At 43.5% G+C, this 23419-nt stretch overlaps 2 protein-coding genes across 2 annotated transcripts in view; one reads left to right on the plus strand and one right to left on the minus strand.

The window, feature by feature from the left end:
- The window catches only part of LOC112829646 (olfactory receptor 9I1-like), a 25369-nt gene extending 3506 nt beyond the window's left edge, over positions 1–21863 (minus strand). The window contains exon 1 of the mRNA XM_025879343.2: positions 21725–21863. The gene's annotated coding sequence lies outside the window, so the exon portion shown is untranslated. The remainder of the gene's footprint in view (positions 1–21724) is intronic.
- LOC112829687 (olfactory receptor 9I1) lies at positions 21079–22015 on the plus strand. The gene is given in 2 exon segments (XM_025879410.1): positions 21079–21411; positions 21413–22015. Coding segments are annotated over 2 exon segments (936 nt in total).
- Positions 22016–23419: the final 1404 nt, after the last annotated feature.

Consider the following 23419-nt stretch of genomic DNA (forward strand, 5'->3'; position numbering starts at 1 on the left):
GCTGGAGTGGTGGGGGGTGGGAGGGATGGGGTGGCTGGGTGATGGACACTGGGGAGGGTATGTGCCATGGTGAGCGCTGTGCATTGTGTAAGACTGTTGAATCACAGACCTGTACCTCTGAAATAAATAATACATTATATGTTAAAAAAAAAAAAAAGATGGTAGGAAGGGAAAAATGAAGCGGGGGTGGAATTGGAGAGAGAGATGAACCATGAGAGACGATGGACTCTGAGAAACAAACTGAGGGTTCTAGAGGGGAGGGGGGTGGGGGGATGGGTTAGCCTGGTGATGGGTATTAAAGAGGGCACGTTCTGCGTGGAGCACTGAGTGTTATACGCAAACAATGAATCATGGAACACTACATCAAGAACTAATGATGTAATGTATGGTGATTAACATAACATAATAAAATAAAATAAAGAACACAAAGCAGAAAAAAAAGATATAAAACAAACGACTCTCTCTCTCTCTCTCTCTCTCTAAAATAAATAAATAATGATAGGAAGACAGCTCCCCCTGTGTGCTGGGTACTGTTCTAGGTGCTTCACATCAAGTGCCCCACTCACTTCTCACAACACCCCACCCCAGGCCATATTGTCATTGTCCGTATTCATGGACCAGAAGACAGAGGCCTGCAGAGAGGAAGTAATGTGGTTGAGGTAAAAGCCACTACACCAGGATGTGAACCACATCTGTTGGTCCCCCGCTGTGTCCCCAGCCGCTATCCGTTTCCTCCTGAGTATGGTCATAATGAGCTATCACGTAAGGAACACCTTTTTTATCCCCAGAATTTTTGAGCAGCTTTACGAAAATTATCCACTACATTGGGCAAGGAGGAAAACAACATAAGTTAGATAAAGATTTTGGGAAAGTTGTTCCAATTCTGAGTTGGAAACACTGCACATGTCCCCCCCTTTTGTCGTAACACCTTTATTTGTCATGTCTCCTCTGCAGGGGTAGGAGGGTAGAAGGGTGCACAAGGGCTCCCGTCCAAATCAGACTCTAATGAGGAGTATGCAGCCACCAAGGAGCCATCCACCTCGAGGGTAGCTTACAGCAGCTAGACAAAAGCTGTGTGAACCAACCTTGCTCCTGGCTCCTCATCATCATCTACCTACCTGCACTTTGCCCAAATCTCATCCCTCATTTTTAATTTATTGTATCTTACTGTGTGCCATGCATTTTTATAAGCCACTTCAAGTCTCTTTTGGAAAGAAGTATTGATGAATAAATAAATGCAAAATAAAATTGCCTGTTTGCCAGATGCCAAGCACAATTAGAATAAGTAGCCCTATCATCATCAGACCGATAAGAGTGCCGCCAGAAGACTTTGCCAAATGGGTTCTGGAAAGGCAGTGCACAAACAGTGGTTCAACCAAAATCAGACAGATCTATGGATGACGAAGAAAGGCAGATGCTCAAGGGAGAAAATGGAAAGCTTAGGAAGGCCTCCAAATCTGTGCTACTGGAGTCAGCTCCTGAAATCTTTATACACCCAGATTCCCAGGACGACCGGGGCCTCCATTTTGAGATGGTGAGCGGCATAGAGGGACCCGTCACTCAAAACACAGCTGCATGTGATTCTTCTGAGTATCAACCATTTTGCAGGGGGCAGAGGACAATTTTTAAGAAAACCAAAGTTGCTGAACATCTGCCGATCTGCAGATGAGCCGGAAAGGTCAACCCCTCCAAAAACAGGTCCTCCTTGCCTCTGATACACTGTCTAAATTCCTGAACCCATTCAAAATGACTGATAATTCTAGCTAGAACAGTCAGCTGGTTTCCTAACGATTAAGTTTAAGGAAAACACATAGCAGCTCCACAAAAATCTTCAGGCAGGGAGAAGACCCATGGAGGGCCTGCCTCGGTGTGGCCCCAGAGGAAGATATTTCGTCCCAGGCAACCCAGATAAACTAAATTGCTCAGAAATATGAAAAGATCACTGAAGCAGCCATTTCCTGTTTTTGAAGCCCATAAAATAGCTGAAATTGCTGACTTTTAAGGATGCACAGGAAGAAAGCGAATCCTTAATACCACCATGAACCCACCATGCTCCACGGTGTTGAGCAACATCGACATTCCACATTCTCAGTGATCTGTTATCTAACTGTTGATCCAACACAGAAATAATTTACTTCCAGACAGGCCTCCCTTGGTGGACCTCTGTAAGTCTAGGTTATCTTTCCCCCACATTCCTCGCGTATGCTCGAGACCCACTGCCCACAGTAAACACACCTACGACGTGTAATTCTCACAGTTTCCAAAGCTAAAGGAGAAAGACCTCAAGATCACCTGCTCTTTGAGATTGTGGATGGTCCCCTAAAACTTCCACGGAACCTCAGAAAACTAACAGGGGCTTCAGAGGAAAGAAAGCCCGGCAGATTTCCGTGTTTATGACACTCCACCTGTCATCTTAGAGCAGAGGAACACTGGCCTCAGAGCCTAGAGGCCACTATGGATCACACGAGAGAATGTATGGGTAGATGATTTTTTTTTTAAAGATTTTATTTATTTAATCGAGAGAGAGAGAATGAGAGATAGAGAGCACGAGAGGGAAGAGGGTCAGAGGGAGAAGCAGACTCCCCGCCGAGCAGGGAGCCCGATGCGGGACTCGATCCTGGGACTCCAGGATCATGACCTGAGCCGAAGGCAGTCGCTTAACCAACTGAGCCACCCAGGCGCCCCTGGGTAGATGATTTTAAAAGTAAAAAGTTTGCACTGGGAAGGGATTGTTAGAACTGCCTAGACACCATCTTTATAAGAGCCCATGCTGTGGAAAATATCCTGCCATAGATCTGAGGAGTATTTATATAGCTCAGCAAAACTAATCCACTTAGATCTTCCAAGGCAGGTTCAAAGTTATTTAAAAATGGCAAGATACAAAGGTGGTATGATGTGCCTAAAGTTCTGTGGTCACTGCTCCTCAGCTGGAAGTATGCAACAAAGATTTATAAAAGATCTGCCTTTATCCTCTGTGCCAGGCAGTGTTCTGGACACTGGGGATGTCGTGATGAATATATAGAACTAAAGAGATACGGAGGACAGTTACCCTCCCTCTGCCACTATAATAGAACTGGTATCATTTGTTTGTGATGACCTGAAGAGGAAAAAGGAACAAAGAAATGAAGTACCAGATGCTTTGACTGCTACTCAAAGTGTTCAGTGGGGGGGGGGGGGGGGGGGGGGGGTGGAGACTTGGGTCCTCAGAATGTTTAAATGGTGAAAAACATAGCAGCTCCTTCCACCCACACTCTGTCTGTGTTCAGGTTACAAAGCGGCTCAACCCAGAGATCAAAATAGGGTCCTCAGAAACTTGTCCAGAAAAAAAACAAAAAAACCTTCAGTTGGTCATTTTCTAGTTGGATTTAAACTCATCAAGACATAGGAAAAGTTTCGCTGGCAAGTCTCATTGAAAATAGCAGCGAGGCAGAACCAGCATGTCGTCACGGAACGAGAACGCTTCAAAGTTCTAGCCCAGCAGGGTCAGACCCCAGCCGGCTGCTTACCTTCTCTTGGCCTCAGCTCTTTCCTGTAGAAGATGGACATGAAACCACCAAAGTCACAGGAGTGTTGCAGGACAAAACGAGAGGACATGTCACGTGTTCAACAGACATTGATTCTTTTTTTTTTAATTTTTTATTGTTATGTTAATCACCATATATTACATCATTAGTTTTTGATGCAGTGTTCCATGATTCATTGTTTGTTCATAACACCCAGTGCACCATGCAAAACGTGCCCTCCTCAATACCCATCACCAGGCTAACCCATCCCCCCACCCCCCTACCCTCTAGAACCCTCAGTTTGTTTTTCAGAGTCCATCATCTCTCATGGTTCGTCTCCCCCTCTGACATACTCCCCTTTTCTTCCTCTCCTGTTATCTTCTTCTTTTTCTTTTTTCTTAAAATATGTTGCGTTATTTGTTTCAGAAGTACAGATCTGTGATTCAACAGTCTTGCACAATTCACAGCGCTCACCGTAGCACATACCCTCCCCAATGTCTATCACCCAGCCATCCCATCCCTCCCACCCCCAACCACTCCAGTAACACTCAGTTTGTTTCCTGAGATTAAGAATTCCTCATATCAGTGAGGTCATGTGATACAACAGACATTGATTCTGTTGCACACAAGGGAAGGTGTGAGCTCCTCCCCAAAATTACAAATGACTTTCATGATCCCTCATTTTAGAATATCGTACACCCATTATCTCATCCCATCCTCACACAGCCCATTTTCAGATGAGGAAAGTGGGACTCAGAGAGGTCAACAGACTTGTCCAAAAGTCACATGGCTGGAAAGAAAAGCCAGAGCTGGGATCCAGAACCCTTTCCACCTCCCCACGGCCGCAGCCCCTCGCTGTGGTGGTCATCGTGACACAGATGGGAGGTGGGGCAGATGACCTGAAAAGTGGAAACCTGGAGGTTCTTCCTCATTTTGCGATCTGGCAACAAACTTCTAGAATGGCATATCAAGTCTATCCAAAGGCTGACCTCAAATCTCTTACACTTCTCCTCCCTGGGCTGAGCATACAGTAGCATCTTGGAACTTAAAGGAGTCTCTAAAGGTTATGGTTGTGCCCTTCTGCCTTCAGATGGGGTAAGCAGGGATGAGAAAAGAGAGGCATCGAGGTGAGGTGGGTCTTGCCTAGAAGCAAACTCCTGGTGGGAGAGGCTGGGAGTGGCTGGAGCCCAGATTTGCAGACCAACAAGACACTCTTTCTTGCTGGGATGGCTACTCCTTTTCAGAGGCATAGTACTGCTTTTCTGATGCCCACAACTACTCGAGCTCTCCACGTCGGGGAGAGTGGTGAGGACCAATGGACTGCCTTCCTTTAAAGGGGGACGGGGAAGGGGAAAGGCTGTGACGATGGGGACACCTAGACTGAGCTAGCCTTATAAAGCATGAGCAGGAGCATCAGGTCTCGCTTGTTCTGGATGGGGTTCTTCATCCCCGATCTCCTTAAAGCCTCTCCCAAAGTCAGTGCCCAGTGGACCAGTCCTAAATGAGAGACCTCAGCTCTCTTGCCTTAGGGGAGCTCAGCCAAGCACCCACCAAAAGTAGCTTCATGGACCCTAGCCTGTGGGAATCTAGATTTACTTCCCACCCACAACAGAAACCCTCTCTGCAGCAGCGCTGATGACTGGTCTTTGAGCTTCCTGACAAATCACAGTGATGGGGAAATTAAATCTCCCACCAAGGAGATTGCTCTGTTTTAGAGCCCACTTAGAGCTTCATCACAGTTCTTTCTGTGATGCCAGTACCACGGCATTCCCAACACCTACCCGAGAGTTACAAGTTTCTCAGAGATTCAAGAAGGGAGCTGTTTGCTCTTCCCCTTTTCTTAATAGAACCCCCGATACTTAAATTGCAGCCTTCATTTTCTGTGTGGTCTCACCTACCGTGTCTCTTCTCGTTTTGAAAGCAATTATCTGAAGCAGGTGTGAGAGGCAGCACCAGTCCCATGATACAGATGAAGAAACTGAGTCCCCAAAGGCTAAGTGTCTTGCATCACGGCAAGGGGGAGATGCAACTAGTAACTCTCAGCTAGTACTAGCTTTGGCCCTCCCCTCTCAAGAGAAAAGAGATAGGGGCGCCCGGGTGGCTCAGTCGGGTAAGCGTCTGCCTTCGGCTGGGGTCATGACCCCAGAGTCCTGGGATGGAGCCCCGCATCGCACTGGCCTCCCTGCTCAGTGGGGAGCCTGCTTCTCCCTCTCCCTCTGCCCCTCCCCTGCTTGTGCATGCGTGCTCTCGCTCTCTCTCTCGCTCTCTCTCTTGCACTCTCTCTCGCACTCTCCCTCTAAAATAAATAAAATCCTTTTTAAAAAAGAAAGAAAAAAGAGATAAACCCATTTTACATGATAGAAAACCAAGATTCAGGTTGTCAGGTACACTTTGCATCTAGACTGTGGTTCATTTTCTCTCGGATCTGCTATTGCTCACACTCACCTCCAGCCGGACCAAGCCAGAAGACTGGGCCACGGGGGAGAGCAGAATGTGATGGCTAAGTGGGGCTTGAGGGGACCAGAGGAATAAGCCTGTTCAGCACCTGCAGCTTTCAAGCCCCAGCAAACACAGGAACACCTCTTCATAGGTGCCTGCCTCCCCACCCTACCCTGGGCATTCCAGGAAGGCAATTAGACCAGGGCAGGGGGGGCTTGTCGCTGATGGGGCTTCTCTAATCAGGCCCTAAGCTGCTAATTAAGCTCCTCTCGTCCCGGAGGAGAGAAAACTTCAGAAAAGGGCTCCCGCAAAGTTAGCTGTCTCAATTCCTCCCCATTCACACTTTGTCCTGTCTGGCAGTCCCTTCCATAATTAAGTCTCATTTGGGGGTGGGGGGGGGCTAGGGGGGAAATACCACTGCATTCTGTTCTCTGAGGGGTTGTCCTCAGAGTGACCCTTTTGGACCAGTCTCATGGTGAGGGCTCAGATGAAATACGTGATTATGTGGAGTCCCAGCAGCCTGCAGACTCATTTACTCAACTAATATGAATAATCGAGTAATCGATACATAAAGGCCTTTGAGCAGTGCCCAGCACACCACACTAGTTTTATCTAGGGTAACTCATCACGGGCTCCCCACAACGACCCCCTGAGGAAGACACCACTATCATTCTCCCCTCCCCGGGAGGCAGCGGAGGCTCAAAGAGGTGAAGTGACCACCCGTGGTCACACAGGTGGGATCGGAACCGGGGGAGGCTGGCCCCACACACCTTGCTCATAACCACCATCCTGTACTCCCTGGTAGATGCTGGCTGATTGTAAATACAACCATGTAGAACAAAATTTGGATGAGGTCACAAAAGTATAAATGAAGAAATGTAATCCCTATAATCATACCACTCCAAAAGTTGCTGTTAACAAAAGGAAAGATACTAGAACATAGTTATTTAGCCCATAAGCCCTGGCAGCTGACTGCACGGGTTCAAATCCTCCTCTGTGTAGGAAATGTAAGTGAGTTATGTCCTGGGATGACATGGGGGTTACAGGTGATCCATATAAGACACACAGAACAGGGTCTGGTACTATGAATATCCTCCCGGAATTTTTTTCTATAGAAATTTTACACATATATTTACAAATCAGGATTAAAGTTGACACACTATTTCTATACTGTCCCACTGAGGTGAGTTAACAAGAGAAAATGTAACTGCTCTAAAGCTACTCAGGTGAGAGGGACCTATGGTCCACACCAACACCATGGAAAGTGGTGGGGCCTCTCGTCGGGCTGCTCATGATGTTGGGGCCATTGAGCCGCAAGACTCTGTACCCTAAATGTCCAGACAACCACAGGAAAAGAAAAACTGGCTCCCAAATTTGCCACAAAGGCCGTGAGGTTGCCCTCGTCTGATGTCCCGTACACACTTGAACAATCTCAGGGGTAGTCATGATAACCTGAAGGCAAAAGACATCCCCAAATTTTCTTGTATGTGGAAATTCTCAAAACCCTTGGGTAGAGGAGAGACTCACGGGGGACAGAAGTATATTACATATTATGTATAACATTTTAATAGCCTTAATCATGACAAAAAGGGAATTGGGGCATATTGATGCAATTTAGAAGCGTTAACTTAATAAAGATGTGTGGTATTTCTTGTTGCTATACACAGGACACACGTACTTACAGCGCTAAGCCCCTACCACCCATGAGACATGACACCTCCTTTCCATTCATTCAGTTCCCTCCTCGGGCCTTTAGGTTCCCCTCGTATTGTGTTATCAATCACTGCTCACATAGAGAAGGCTACTGATAATCATTTATGCAGGTCCTTTCACTTGGAAAACCTGCTGAACTCCAATAGTTGTTGGTTCATTATTTTGGACTTCCAATATCAATTAAGTTTTCTGTGCATATATTTTTTAAAAGATATATGGTATTTCTTAACCTCGTATGGGGAAACTTTAAACATTTAAACATCCCCAACACTGCCGTTCACTTAGCATTATATCCTGAGCATTTTCCATGAGGTCACATTTGATTCATACTCCCCCCATCTCAAGATTTCCTAGAACCCCTGCCCGTCCCACAGAGACGCCCTCATGCTGAGCTCTGGTGTTGAACTCCCAGGCTCGCCACAGTACATGCGACGTCACAGGGAATCGGCTTCTGCCCCAAAGGGCTACTTCTTAAATCACTCCCCGCTTCCACCCTCATCCACCAATGCATTTGGATGGATATGATCTCCTTGGTCTGCTACTTACACGACCAACACCAATACTCACCACCAATGGTGCGGCCCCGCCCACCAGGAAGACCCCTCATTGCCTTAGGGCGAGTTCTGCACAAGCCCACCTCCCCAACCCAGGCCACCAAGGATATTTCACCTCCCTGAACCTCTGTGGGGGTCCAAGTTGGGGAAATTCCTTGGCTTGCCATGTACAACAGTGGCCCTTCTCATCTCCACCCCGTGCAACCCACCCAAGCAAACACGTGCATTGGGAGATGCTCACTTTCGAACCCTGGCGCCTCACATCCAAAGTATCCTATTACACCTAAATGATTTGGGTCACTTTGACATTTTCAACTTTTTATTATAAAATAACAGTGCCATGACCAAGATATTTGTAAACATTAATGATTGTTTCTGTGGGGTAACTTCCTAGAATCAGGATGATCGGGGAGAAAGGCATTTTCATTTGTGAGGGTCTTTATACAAAATAATAAAACTGACTGTAAGATGCTCCCCAGAGCTCCACAGCGTATGAGGGAGCCTGCTTCCCAGAACCTTGCTAATATAGGTACCATGATCTTCTTTTAAATATTTAGTGATTATGAAAGAAAAAATGTAGCTCAGGGCTACATAAATTGTAATTTTTGTATTTATTGCGACGTTAAACATTTTTCATACCAGTGGATACTTATTTCTTCTTTTGCAAATTTAGCATTCGTTTAATTTTCCCATTCTTCTAAGGAGAACGTTTGACTTTTCTGACTGAATAATAGAAACTTAAGGATCTTTCCTTTCATTTGTTTGACAAATATTTGAGCACCTAGCGTACGCCAGGAAGCATTCTAGGCACTGGCCATACAGCAGTGAGCAAAACAGATTAAATTCCTGCCTTCCTGGAGCTTACATTCTGATAGGCAGAGACAGAAAATAGGGTTATAAACAAATACAGCAAGATGATGTGATAGGAACCGTCTGGGGGAGTGGCAGAGAAAGGGCACTTGAAGTCAGAAATGGTCTCTGAAAAGGCATTCACACTAGGGCCAGGATGAAAAGAACACACAAGAGCATCTTCTTATTTGAAGAGCCTTTCAGACAGAGGCAACAACAAGTGCAAAAGGCCTGAGGCAGGGATCAGCTGGGCTCTCAAGGAATAGACAGAGGTCAGTAGGAGATGAAGAAGGGAGGTACACAGAGGATAGATCACATATGAGCTCATAGGCCAGAGTAAGAAATTAGGGTTTTTCTAAGTGCAATGGGAAATCAATGGAGGAATTTTAGTAGGGAAATTATAGAACGGATGTAGGTTTCAAACAGTTTCTCCAAATTCTGTAAGGAATATGGATTATAGGGAGGCCAAAGAAATATGCTATATACACAACGGAATATTATTTGGCCCGAAGAAGGAAGGAAATCCTACTATTTGTGACAACATGGGTATACATTGAGGGCATTATCCTAAGTGAAATAAGTCAGACAAAGAAAATACTGTATGACATTCTTACATATGGAATCTTAAGAAGCCTCACTCGTACAGCATAGAGAATATAGTCAGTGGTGGTGTAATAACATGGTATGGTGACAGATGGGAGCTACGCTCGAGATGAGCACAGACTCGTCCCATCACTATGTTGTACCCCTGGAACTAATGTAATATTGTGTGGCAATACTTTAATAAAAATAAAGAAGCCTTACTTTCTAGTTATTCCATTGGTCTATATAACGATTTTTATGCCAGTACTATATTGTTTTGATGACTACAGCTCTGTAGTACAGTTTGAAACCAAAGAGTGTGATGCTTCACTCTTTCTCAGGATTGCTTTGGCCATTCAGTGTCTTTGGTGGTTCCAGATGAGTTTTAGGATTGTTTATTCTATTTCTGTGAAATAAATACCACTGGAGGGGCGCCGGGGTGGCTCAGTAGGTTAAACATCTGCCTTTGGCTCAGGTCATGGTGTCAGGGTCCTGGGATTGAGCCCCGCATCGGGCTCCCTGCTCAGCGGGGAGTCTGCTTCTCCCCCTGCACATGCTCTTTCTCTCTTTCTCAGATAAAAAAAAATAACATCTTTTAAAAATATGTCACTGGAATTGTGATAGGGATTGCACTGAAACATCTTTCTTATTGCCCTCTTGGGCTGTCTCTACTCCACATGATAATATCAGAAGCCCTGGCGGTACATACTCAAAAGTCTGTCAGGAGCAGAGAGCATCCTTGAGTATCCCGGTTTCCAGATCAGCCCAGCCACCTGCAGCTCCTGTAGCTTTGGCTGCTAACAGCTCACAGCTGCAGGCTTCTCTGGAGTAGTGCCCTCCTCAGCCAAGCGATCCACCTCCCCAAAGGGGGTCCCACCCCTACTCTATGGGGCAGCCCACAGTCTGTAAACCATCAATATGGGCTGCAGAAGGCCAAATCCCTTGCCTCGAGGCAGAACTGAGTTAGGGTATAATTTATACTCCAGAGTTGCCCTAGGGATCAGGCTAGACTCCACCAGAAACTGTATCTTTGCGCAGCTAGTTTCTGCTTCCTTCACTCCCCAGCAGGTCTCTCCTACGATTGCTCCTTCAGTGACGCACTGGCCCCCAAACCCCCGTCCCACATCCTTTTTTTTTTTAAGGAAACCAACCTAAGACACATCTCTTCCCCAAAGTCAAAATAAGAGTGCTAGGCTTGATATGAACAAGAACAACGACAGTAGTAATAGGGTAATACATCAAAGCACTCCAGATCTTTCCAACCTGTCACCAAGAGAAGGTAATAAATACGATGGAATCACCCACCTCCGCAAATTCCCCAGGGGGTGTTTGACGGCATATTATCATTGCTGGCATATTCTCCCTCCTTTTCCTCTATCTTGTCCCAATAGCCACTCTATCATCTATAGGAAACACTTGTAACACAGGACTCACCCTCTTACCACACAGATATTTTAGTAGGTTTTTAATTACAGGAAATGATAATAAATATTGTGCAAAAATGGGTTGGAAGATAGAATTCCCTGTGCCACCAGGAGTCCTGGTCTGTGGCTGCCTTCCTTCTCTGTCATATATTCTTGCTCCATCTGTCATCTGCAATGGCAAGAACCACCCTGGCGAGCCTGAATGCTTGCTACTTATCAAGGGGTCTTATCCCTGCCCTGTTACTTCGAGTGAATGGGGCACATGGCTTCTCTGAGACCCTGCTGAAAAGGTTCCGACCCTACACTGATGAGTGGATGAAAGCATACAGGGCATGGGAGTGATTCTCCGGAAGCAGAATGCATGGTAATTGGAGGAAGCAAGACAGATTCTCCAGAAACCTACAGTCGAGCTGGGCAATAAGACTAACCACCGAGGAATAGCCATTAACAGGGTAAGACAACTAGAATTCAATGCCAAAGTGTGTGGTTCTAACACACGCAGAGTGGGTTTCAGAGACTAGGGGAGAGATGAGAGCTGGAATAGCCAGAGAAAGTCTCAAGGGAAGCATGTTTAGACCGCATCAGCCTCATTGCCCCGGAACCAATAATCCATCCTTCGTAATGAAATTCTGAGCAGACCATGAGATGAGACTTGATACAAGGTTTGGGTACAGGGTGGATGCAGGGTGAAGAGGACTTCACCAGGAGTCCTGGCAGAACCACTGACTGACCGGGACAGCAGGACATGTAGGGCCAGTGGCAAAGAAGAACCAGCTTCATTCCCTACAGCAACTGCAAATGAGCTTTGAGCCTAACGTGAGTTTGGAGTTGCCGTGATATCCCACAAGATTTGTTATCCTCTCAGGTGTGTGGAGAGATGAGATAATGAGCCCCTGTTGAAGTGTGTTCTCCCTGACAAGGCTGGCTGTTCCTGGGAGCCTGGAGGCTGTCCCAATTGCCAACACGTGATTGGGGGACAACTTTTGTGTGCACCGCATCCCTCCCCCAAAACCATCCCCAAAGCATTTTAAATATCTCGCATGGTTTGCTTAGTAAGAAGAAACCTAGAGTCTGTCAGCTACATTCAACTTATCTGGGCAATCTCAGCTGCCTACTGCAAAATGCTTAAATGAACTAGATTTGACCTAAACCAAAGATGAATCCAACTGGATTATCCCACCAGGTAATTAAGGTGTAACTGTGACTTTGGTAATGTTGAGAGGGTGCTAGCTCTGAAGTAAGGAGCATGAGAGCTAGGGAAGGTGAACCTGGGCAGAGAATTTGGCCATTGTCATTGGAACCTGTCATCTAATGGGACCACATTCAGACTGGGATTTCAGCTCTTGTATGAAATACACAAGTAAGATTGGGTCTTTAAAAAAGTTTTTTTTAAGAAACCTATAGCTATAATCTCTTTGGGTTTGTATGTGTCACTAGGTAAACTTTAGAAAATAATTCCACATATAAGTGATATCATATGATATTTGTCTTTCTCTGGCTAACTTACTTCACTTAAACTTATACTCTCTAGCTCCCTCCAGGTCGTGGCAAATGGCAAGATTTCATTCTTTTTATGGCTGAGTAATATTCCACTGTATGTATGTAGCACATCTTCTTTTTCAGAGAGGAAGAAAAGAGAGAGGCAAATCAAGAAACAGACTCTTAACTATAGAGAACCGACCGATGGTTACCAGAGGGGAGGTGGGTGGGGGATGGGTGAAATAGGGGGTGGGGATTTAGGAGAGCGCTTGTGGTGAGGAGCATCGGGCGTTTTATGGAAGTGTGAAAGGACTATATTGTATACCTGAAAATAATATCACACTGTATGTCAACTAACTGGAATTTAAACAAAAACTTAAAAATACATATATAAACAGTTTTATGGGGGCGGGGTGGGATACTCGACTACAAACTTAGACCCAAGACTTCACTGTAAATTACTGTACTACCTGTGATTATGCTGGAGGTGGGACTAATCATATGTACTAGAGCTCTGGCTTTGGAATAAGAGACTTGGGTTAGAATCTGGGCTTTCTCGGGGTTCCTGGCTGGTTCAGTTGATAAAGCCTATGACTCTTGATCTCAGGGTCATGAGTTCATGTTGTTCGTAGAGATTACTTTTTTTAAAAGATTTTATTTATTTATTTGTCATAGAGAGAGAGAGAGCACAAGCAGGGGGATCAGCAGAGGGAGAAGCAAATTCCCCATGGAGCAGGGACCCTGAATGGGAATTGATCCCAGGGTCCTGGGATCGAGTCCCGTGTTGGGCTCCCTGCTCTGTGGGGAATCTGCTTCTCCCTCTTCCCCTTCTCCTACTCATTTTCTCTCCTTCTCTTTCTCTTTCTCTCTCTCAAATAAATAAATAAAATCTTAAAAAAATAAAATAAAAAATGAAAAAAAAATCTGGGCTTTTTCACTGACTAGTCATGTGACCTTGGACAAGTTACTTAACTCTTCAAATTTTGGTTTCCTCCAGGACAAAATAATGCCTCTATCATTGGTCATTGTGAGAATTATATACATTATGTACATAGTGTATACATATACATTATATGACATAATGTATACAGGATGCTTCACATCCTGTTTGGCACAGAGAAGATGCTCAACAAATGGCTACTAAGATTAGGAAGAGCAGCCCACTACAGTGGTGCCTTACCCCAATTCTGAGCTAAGGGAGACCAGGGTTAATATCTAAACACCTTCTCTTTCTAGCTGTGAAACCTCAGGCAAAATACTTAATGTTTGCAAACCTCAGTTTCCTCTCCTGTAAAATAAAGACAAATATTCTTCTCTTCTAATGCTACCAGGCTGGGATGAAATAAAGCCTTTACAGTGCTTAGCATGCTACCTGACTCAGGGCAAGAGCTCAGTAAATATTTTCCACAATATTTTTAGACCAATCCCAATAAGGTGAGGAAAGTTAGCTTTGTGGAGCTTCTTCATGATCCCCAGTGGATACAACCTTTGGAAGAAAGAGAAATAGGAGTTCGGGGGAAGGTTCCAAGTGAAAGTAGGCACAAGATTTAGGAGCCATCTCTTCTCTGAAGTCTTCCTCATGGGTAAGACCATCTCCCCATCCCCTCCAGAGAGAAAAGACATGGACCACCAAAACACTCCAAAGTCAAACTTAGTCCTCTTTCCCCAGAAAGTTGAGTATATGTCTAATAGTCTTAGAAGTATGATGAGTTTTAAAGTTGAGCCTTGGGTCTGCAGAAAAAGTTATTTGCTTCCCCTAAGAGGACAGCATAATGTGAAGCAAAGACCACAGAATTTGAAGTTAGAAAGTCTCAGATTCAAATGTTGCTTCTATTTCTTCCTAGACGTCTGGCAAGTTGGGCAGCCTCCTTAACATCTCTGACCCTCACTTTGCTCATCCACAAAATAGTCATGGCTGTACCCAACTTTCGGGGCTGCTGGAAAAATTAGAGTTAGAGTATGAGATGGGCCTAGCGTGCGTGGAGGACAAACCCAGTGTAGCTGCATCTCTACCCCAGTGATCTGGGCCAACTACTCCTTGGTCATGTGCATTGAACAGTCTTGGCTCAGAATCAGAGGGAACCCCAGGACTTCCCCACGAGATGGACAGAAAATGGTCTATGTTCAGTTTCAGAATTAGAGGGTGAGAAAGATGTTGAAATTAGCCAAGCTCTCTCATGGTTTGAAAGCAAGAAGGATCTGATAACCCAAACAACTGCTGGGAGAGTCCTTTGATTTCACGAATCATAGAGATGTGCTTAAGTATAGGAAAGCAGCAAAACGAATTCATAGCTAAGAGCACAGAATTCGCCAGCAAACCATTATCATTCAGAACCCAGCTCTTCCGCTTATTAAAGTGGGTCACCTTAAACAAATTCATCTCCCAGAAGTTCAAATTCCTCACCGGTAAAAATAAATAAATAAATAAAATAAATAGATACTATAACAGCCCTCGAAGAGCTGTTTCTAGGATACAATAACATAATTTTTGCAAAACCTCAACATGTTTGGTGGAATGGATAAGTAAATGTGCTGTAAGCATACCGAGGAAGACCATAGCAAAACCAGAAATAACAAACTAGATGGAGCTACATGACATGGACAAATCACAAAAATATACTGTATGTGGGAAAAGAAAAAAATATAGGTTTTATAGCACAAGACCTTGTATATAAAATTTAAACTACACCAAAATCACTGTATTTTTTTAAAGGCACACATATTTTTAAATCACTATGAAAGGACTAAACATGGGAGTATATATATTTTGCATACACTAGACTGGATACCTATGAGGAACGGGGGAAGGATTGGGCATGGAGAGAGAAGGAAGAATAAAGAATTAAGTGAAAAAGAGCCTTGCCTTGATCAGTAACGATGACTTCTCAGGAACTGGCAAGTACGATTAACTCAATTTCAGACCTAAGATCCCATAGGTAATAAATCACTTGAAATAGTACCTGCATATTTTATTTACTCAGTAATTTGTAGCTAAAGAGTATGTGCGTTCTAGTATAGATATTAGGAAAGTCCTTTAAAAAGCCTCATTTAACCCATATAGCTAGACCTACAAATCATGCTTTGTGAGAGACAAAAGAACTTTAATGATCATATAACCTAGCCTTACCATTTTGCTGAACAGAAAATAAAGCCCAAGGAGGGAAAGTGAATTTTAAAGGTGACTCAGCTAATTGGTGTCTGTCCTAGAGGGGACAACCACAGATCTTGACTCATCCCCAAACCTAGCTGCTGGAGTCAGGTGGGGGAAACAGCTTCAGGAAACCATGTTTTATATGATACGTCAGTGTCTCTCTTTCACTAGTGACCTCTGATTTGAGCTGGAGGAGGCTCCCAAGATTAAAATGGTAAAGATTAAAGGTGCATGCATATTCAGTTAGAAGAGCATGAGACTCTTGATCTCGGGGTCATGAGTTCGAGCCCCATGCTGGGTGTAAAGATTGCTTAAAATAAAAACAAATAAGTAAACTTAAAAAAATAAATAAAATAAAATGGCAAAGATTAAAGTGGAGAGAAAGACTTTTAGTTATTTTTTTATTATTACTGATGTATCATTGACATATAACAATTTGTAAGTTTAAGATGTACAATGTGTTGGTTTGATATATTTATACATTACCATATGTATAGTGTTAGCTAACTCCTCTACCACCTCCCACAATTACTAAGTCCTCTTTGTGGTGAGAACAATTAAGAACTAGTCTCTTAGCAACTTTGAAGTTTGTAACACAATGTTGTTGACTATAATACATTTATAATATAATGTTGTTAACTATAATCACTATGCCTACTTTAGATCTCTAGAACTCATATCTGCCAGTTACAAGTTTGTACCATTAAACATCTTCTTAATACCATCCGACTAAGCAGTTTTTGACCACATGAGAATAATTATATAATAAGAAAAAAATGACTGAAATGGACAAATCATCTAAGCAAAAGATCAACAAGGAAATAAAGACTTTAAATGACACACTGGGGCGCCTGGGTGGCTCAGATGGCTAAGCGTCTGCCTTCGGCTCAAGTCATGATCCCAGGGTCCTGGGATTGAGTCCCGCATCAGGCTCCCTGCTCCTTGGGAGCTTGCTTCTCCCTCTCTCTCTCTCCCTCTCTCTCTCTCTCCCTCTGTCTCTCATGAATAAATAAATAAAATCTTTAAAAAAAATAAAATAAAATAAATGACACACTGGACCAAATGGACTTCACAGACATATTCAGAACATTCCATCCCAAAGCAACGGAATACACATTCTTCTCTAGTGCCCATGGAACATTCTCCAGAATAGATCACATCCTAGGTCATAAATCAGGTCTCAACTGGTACCAAAAGATTGGGATTATTCCCTGCATATTTTCAGACCACAATGCTTGGAAACTAGAGCTCAATCACAAGAGGAAAGTCAGAAAGAACTCAAATACATGGAGGCTAAAGAGCATCCTACTAAAGAATGAATGGGTCAACCAGGAAATTAAAGAAGAATTAAAAAAGTTCATGGAAACCAATGAAAATGAAAACACAATGGTTCAAAATCTTTGGGATGCACCAAAGGCTGTCCTAAGAGGAAAGTACATAGCAATACAAGCCTTTCTCAAGAAAAAAAAAAGGTCTCAAACATACAACCTAACCCTACACCTAAAGGAGCTAGAGAAAAAACAGCAAATAAAGCCTAAATCCAGCAGGAGAAGAGAAATCATAAAGATCAGAGCAGAAATCAATGAACTAGAAACCAAAAGAACAGTAGAACAGATCAACGAAACGAGGAGCTGGTTCTTTGAAAGAATTAACAAGATTGATAAACCCCTGGCCAGACTGATCAAAAAGAAAAGAGAAACGACCCAAATCAACAAAATCATGAATGAAAGAGGAGAGATCACAGCCCACACCAAAGAAATACAAACAATTATAAGAACATATTATGAGCAACTCTGTGCCAGCAAATTAGATAACCTGGAAGAAATGGATGCATTCCTAGAGATGTATCAACTACCAAAATTGAACCAGGAAGAAATAGAAAACCTGAACAGACCTATAACCACGAAGGAAATTGAAGCAGTCATCAAAAATCTCCCAAAAAAGCCCAGGGCCAGATGGCTTCCCAGGGGAATTCTACCAGACATTTCAAGAAGAATTAATACCTATTCTCCTGAAACTGTTCCAAAAAATAGAAATGGAAGGAAAACTTCCAAACTTGTTTTATGAGACCACAATTACCTTGATCCCAAAACCAGACAAAGACCCCATCAAAAAGGAGAATTACAGACCAATATCCTTGATGAACATGGATGCAAAAATTCTCACCAAAATACTAGCCAATAGGACCCAACAGTACATTAAAAGGGTTATTCACCACGACCAAGTGGGATTTATCCCTGCGCTGCAAGGTTGGTTCAACATCCGCAAATCAATCAACATGATACAATATATTAACAAAAGAAAGAACAAGAATCATATGATCCTCTCAATAGATGCAGAAAAAGCATTTGACAAAGTACAGCATCCTCTCTTGATCAAAACTCTTCAGAGTATAGGGATAGAGGGTGCATACCTCAACATCATAAAAGCCATTTATGAAAAACCTACAGCGAATATCATTCTCAATGGGAAAAAGCTGAGAGCTTTTCCCCTAAGGTCAGGAACGCGGCAGGGATGTCCACTATCACCACTGCTATTCAACATAGTATTAGAAGTCCTAGCCACAGCAATCAGACAACAAAAAGAAATCAAAGGCATCCAAATCAGCAAAGAGGAAGTCAAACTCTCACTCTTCGCAGACGATATGATACTGTATGTGGAAAACCCAAAAGACTCCACCCCACAACTGCTAGAACTCATACAGGAATTCAGTAAAGTGGCAGGATATAAAATCAATGCACAGAAATCAGTGGCATTCCTATACACCAACAAGTCAGAAGAGAGAGAAATTAAGGAGTCAATCCCATTTACAATTGCACCCAAAACCATAAGATACCTAGGAATAAATCTAACCAAAGAGGCAAAGGATCTGAACTCAGAAAACTATAAAATATTCATGAAAGAAATTGAGGAAGACACAAAGAAATGGAAAAACGTTCCATGCTCGTGGATTGGAAGAACAAACATTGTGAAGATGTCGATGCTACCTAGAGCAATCTACACATTCAATGCAATCCCCATCAAAATACCATCCACTTTTTTCAAAGAGATGGAACAAATAATCCTAAAATATGTATGGAACCAGAAAAGACCCCAAATAGCCAGAGGAATGTTGAGAAAGAAAAGCAAAGCTGGCGGCATCACAATTTTGGGCTTCCAGCTCTATTACAAAGCTGTCATCATCAAGACGGTATGGTACTAGCACAAAAACAGACACATAGATCAATGGAACAGAATAGAGAGCCCAGAAATGGACCCTCAACTCTATGGTCAACTAATCTTCGACAAAGCAGGAAAGAATGTCCAATGGCAAAAAGACAGTCTCTTCAACAAATGGTGTTGGGAAAATTGGACAGCCACATGCAGAAGAATGAAACTGGACCATTTCCTTACACCACACACAAAAATAGACTCCAAATGGTTGGAAGACCTAAACGTGAGACAGGAGTCCATCAAAATCCTAAAGGAGAACACAGGCAGCAACCTCTTCGACCTCAGCCGCAGCAAATTCTTCCTAGAAACATCGCCAAAGGCAAGGGAAGCAAGGGCAAAAATGAACTATTGGGATTTCATCAAGTTAAAAAGCTTTTGCACAGCAAAAGAAACAGTCCACAAAACCAAAAGACAACCGACAGAATGGGAGAAAATATTTGCAAATGACATATCAGATAAAGGGCTATAAAATCTATAAAGAACTTACCCAACTCAACACCCAAAGAACAAATGATCCAATCAAGAAATGGGCAGAAGACATGAACAGACATTTTTCCAAAGAAGACATCCAAATGGCCAACAGACACGTGAAAATGTGCTCAACATCATTCGGCATCAGGGAAATCCAAATCAAAAGCTCAATGAGATACCACCTCACACCAGTCAGAATGGCTAAAATTAACAAGTCAGGAAACGACAGATGTTGGTGGGGATGCAGAGAAAGGGGAACCCTCCTACACTGTTGGTGGGAATGCAAGCTGGTGCAACCCCTCTGGAAAACAGTATGGAGGTTCCTCAAAAAGTTGAAAATAGAGCTATCATACGATCCAGCAATTGCACTACTGGGTATTTACCACAAAGATACAAATGTAGGGATCCGAAGGGGTACATGCACCCCAATGTTTATAGCAGCAATGTCCACAATAGCCAAACTGTGGAAAGAGCCAAGATGTCCATCGACAGATGAATGGATAAAGAAGAAGTGGTATATATACACAATGAAATATTATGCAGTCATCAAAAGGAATGAGATCTTGCCATTTGCAACGACGTGGATGGAACTGGAGGGTGTTATGCTGAGTGAAATAAGTCAATCAGAGAAAGACATGTATCATATGACCTCACTGATATGAGGAATTCTTAATCTCAGGAAACAAACTGAGGGTTGCTGGAGTGGTGGGGGGTGGGAGGGATGGGGTGGCTTGGTGATAGACACTGGGGAGGGTATGTGCTACGGTGAGCGCTGTGAATTGTGCAAGACTGTTGAATCAAAGATCTGTACCTCTGAAACAAATAATGCAATATATGTTAAGAAAAAAAGAAGAAGATAGCAGGAGGGGAAGAATGAAGGGGAGTAAATTGGAGGAGGAGACGAACCATGAGAGACGATGGACTCTGAAAAACAAACTGAGGGTTCTGGGGGGGGATGGGTTAGCCTGGTGATGGGTATTAAAGAGGGCACGTTCTGCGTGGAGCATTGGGTGTTATGCACAAACAATAAATCATGGAACACTACATCAAAAACTAATGCTGTAATGTATGGTGATTAACATAACAATAAAAATATAAAGAAAAAAAGAAAAAAACCTATCAGTGGGTAATATGAGGGAACAGTCAACATAAAGAGCAGATTCATCATCTTCCAACTTTTGAAAGCCTTTTATGAGAAGGAGTTAAATCTGCTGTGTCTGGAAGGAGTAAAATGAAAACCAATGTGTGGGAGATAAAGAGAGAGAGAATACAGATCCAAAATAAGAATTAGCAGGTAGAACTGTCCACAAACAGAGACTCATCCAGTAACTGGATGATCAAGCAGAAGGTATGCAATAGAGGACACTTCAGCATCCATGGGGATTAAAAAACATGCTGACCAGGTTCTCCCAAATCTGTTTATGTGTCTCTGGTTTTCACAGAAACTTCCAAATACAAACCAGAATTAATTTGAAGCAGAAACAGCAGCTCAGGGCTCAGCTCCCAAAACTGCAGAAGAACATAGATGCCCAAGGAGAATCAGCCAGGTACAGGATTTCTCAAAAACAAGCTCTATAAATTGGCCCAGAAATAGAAAGCTAACTTCTACCATAGAGAGAAAGAATCTGCCCTTCAGTTCTGGGATTTTGTTGTTGCTGTTGTTCATTCTCATCTTCAGGTAAATTGTCGATATTGAATCCATGACCGAGAATAATCTCACCACAGTAACAGAGTTCATTCTCATGGGCTTTACTGACTACCATATGTTGGAAATTCCCCTCTTCCTGATGTTTCTCATCTTCTATATCATCACCCTTCTAGGAAATGCGGGGATGATCATTCTGATCCAAGTGGATGTCCAACTCCACACCCCTATGTACTTCTTCCTGAGCCACCTCTCCCTGCTGGATGCCTGCTATGCCTCACTCATCACCCCTCAGATCCTGGCCACACCAGCCATAGGCAAGGTGGTCATCTCCTTTGGCCGATGTGCTACCCAGTTCTTTTTCTTCACCATCTGTGCAGACACAGAGTTGTTTCCTGCTGGCCTATGACCGCTGTGTCACTATTAGCAACCCACTGCTCTACACTGTAGCCATGAATCCCAGAATCTGCTGGAGTTTGGTGGTGGAAGCCTATGTCTGTGGGATGTCAGGGGCCATCCTGAGTACCACATGCATCTTCACCCTCTCCTTCTGTGACCACAATCAGATCAACTTCTTCTTCTGTGACCTCCTACCCCTGCTGAAGCTCGCCTGCTGTGACACGACAAACACTGAGATTGTCATTGTCTTCTTTGGCAACTTTGTGATCTTGGCCAATGCCTTGGTCATTCTGATACCCTACCTGCTCATTATCAAGTCCATTCTGATGGTGAAGTCTCCAGGTGGCAAGGCCAAAACTTTCTCCACGTGTGCTTCCCACCTCACTGCTGTGGCCCTTTTCTTTGGGACCCTCATCTTCATGTATCTGCGGAGTGGCTCAGGCAAGTCCCTGGAGGAAGACAACGTCGTGTTTGTCTTCTACACTGTGGTCATCCCCATGCTAAACCCTCTGATCTACAGCCTAAGAAAGAAGGATGTGAAAGTGGCCTTCGGAAAGGTCACTGGTAGACTCCAGGTGTCCCAGAGTGTGTAGATATGAGTGACAGGACCTCTCCTCTTGGTCCATTTTCTTCCCATGTCAATAGATCCTAAGAGGTACCAACACTATATGCAAATCAGACCCATAAATAGACAGAAGGTAGATGGGTATCAGCAGGCAGAGAAGGAAAACTGCAAATATGGTAAAATTCATTTCCAGCAATCCCATGGTGTTTTTTTCTCCTCCCGGCTCTCCTGCCTCCAGTCCATTCCTTAGCACACAACAATCTTATGATACTGTCTGATAGCTTAACTTACAGAATTTCAGGGGTCTGTGGGACTTGAGTTTATCTCATCCCACCCATGTCTTCGCAGCCATGCTTAAGCTTCCATCTTTTCCTTCTCGTTTTTTGCTCCCATTAAACCTACCTTTTTCTGTGTCAGAGATTCTAATTGGGGATTCCAGTGTTAAATGCTAAATAGTCTTTTTTTTTCTTTTAATACACGAGTAACTGATCACGTCAGCAAGCAGGGAGTGCTGTATAAGACAAAACCGAGTCTCCAAATGGCCAAGGGAAGGGAGTGTTTGAGAAAAAGGCCTTCCTCTTCACCATCCTCATCTTGGGACACCACCTTGGGGAGCCTTCCTTCTTGTTCATGCCACAAGGATGGAATTTGCAAACTGCCTTCCCACTTGATGGTTCCCTGGCTTTGTTGCTCCTGCTGTGTAATGTTCCTCTCATATTTCCAAGATGAACTAAGCCACCTTACCTTTGGCTCCTCAAACGCCAACTCCCTAGTTTCTGAAGGACATGATACATTGCACCTCCTCCCCACTCACATTGCCTGCTTCGTGAACAGTCCCTTCCTATCAAGCATCCCATAATTTCCAGGAAGAAAAAAGACAGAGAACAAAGACAAGTACAAGGTAAACATTAAACCACACGTTATCTTCTCTGGAAGAAGGTTTTTGGAGAAAAGAAAGTAACTAATTTCTGCTTGAGATTACAAAACCCTTCAGGGCAGAGTCTGCTTTGCGTGTTGTGGAACTCAATCCAAGTTCAGGGTCTGGACCAGATGAACTCTTGATAATTGCTTTTGAACAGATTTTTAGGGCACATGCATGATCTCATTTGAGCCTCAGGGAAACTCTGTAAGGCAAATAAGGAAGACAGTGTTGAAGAGAAGATTCCCATTTTGCAGTTAAGAAAGTGTTTTCTCATAGTCCCTTTGGACTTTTGCTCAGAGTTCCTTTGTTCAGAGTATACACTGGTAGACAATGGATGGCTTTCAGAATCAGGCTTGTAACTGAATCCCAACTCTACCACTAATTCGCTGTGAAATCTATAGTAAATGGCTCCATTTCTCAGATCCTCATTTTCCTCAGATCTAAGACAAATATAACAACTCCTAATTCAAGAGCATATTATAAAAAATTTTATGAGGTGAGGGGCACCTG

The sequence above is a fragment of the Callorhinus ursinus genome, unplaced genomic scaffold, assembly GCF_003265705.2.
Source record: "Callorhinus ursinus isolate GAN/ISIS: 27379988/994484 unplaced genomic scaffold, GSC_fseal_2.0 scaffold21, whole genome shotgun sequence".
NCBI classification, from domain to species: Eukaryota; Metazoa; Chordata; class Mammalia; order Carnivora; family Otariidae; genus Callorhinus; species Callorhinus ursinus.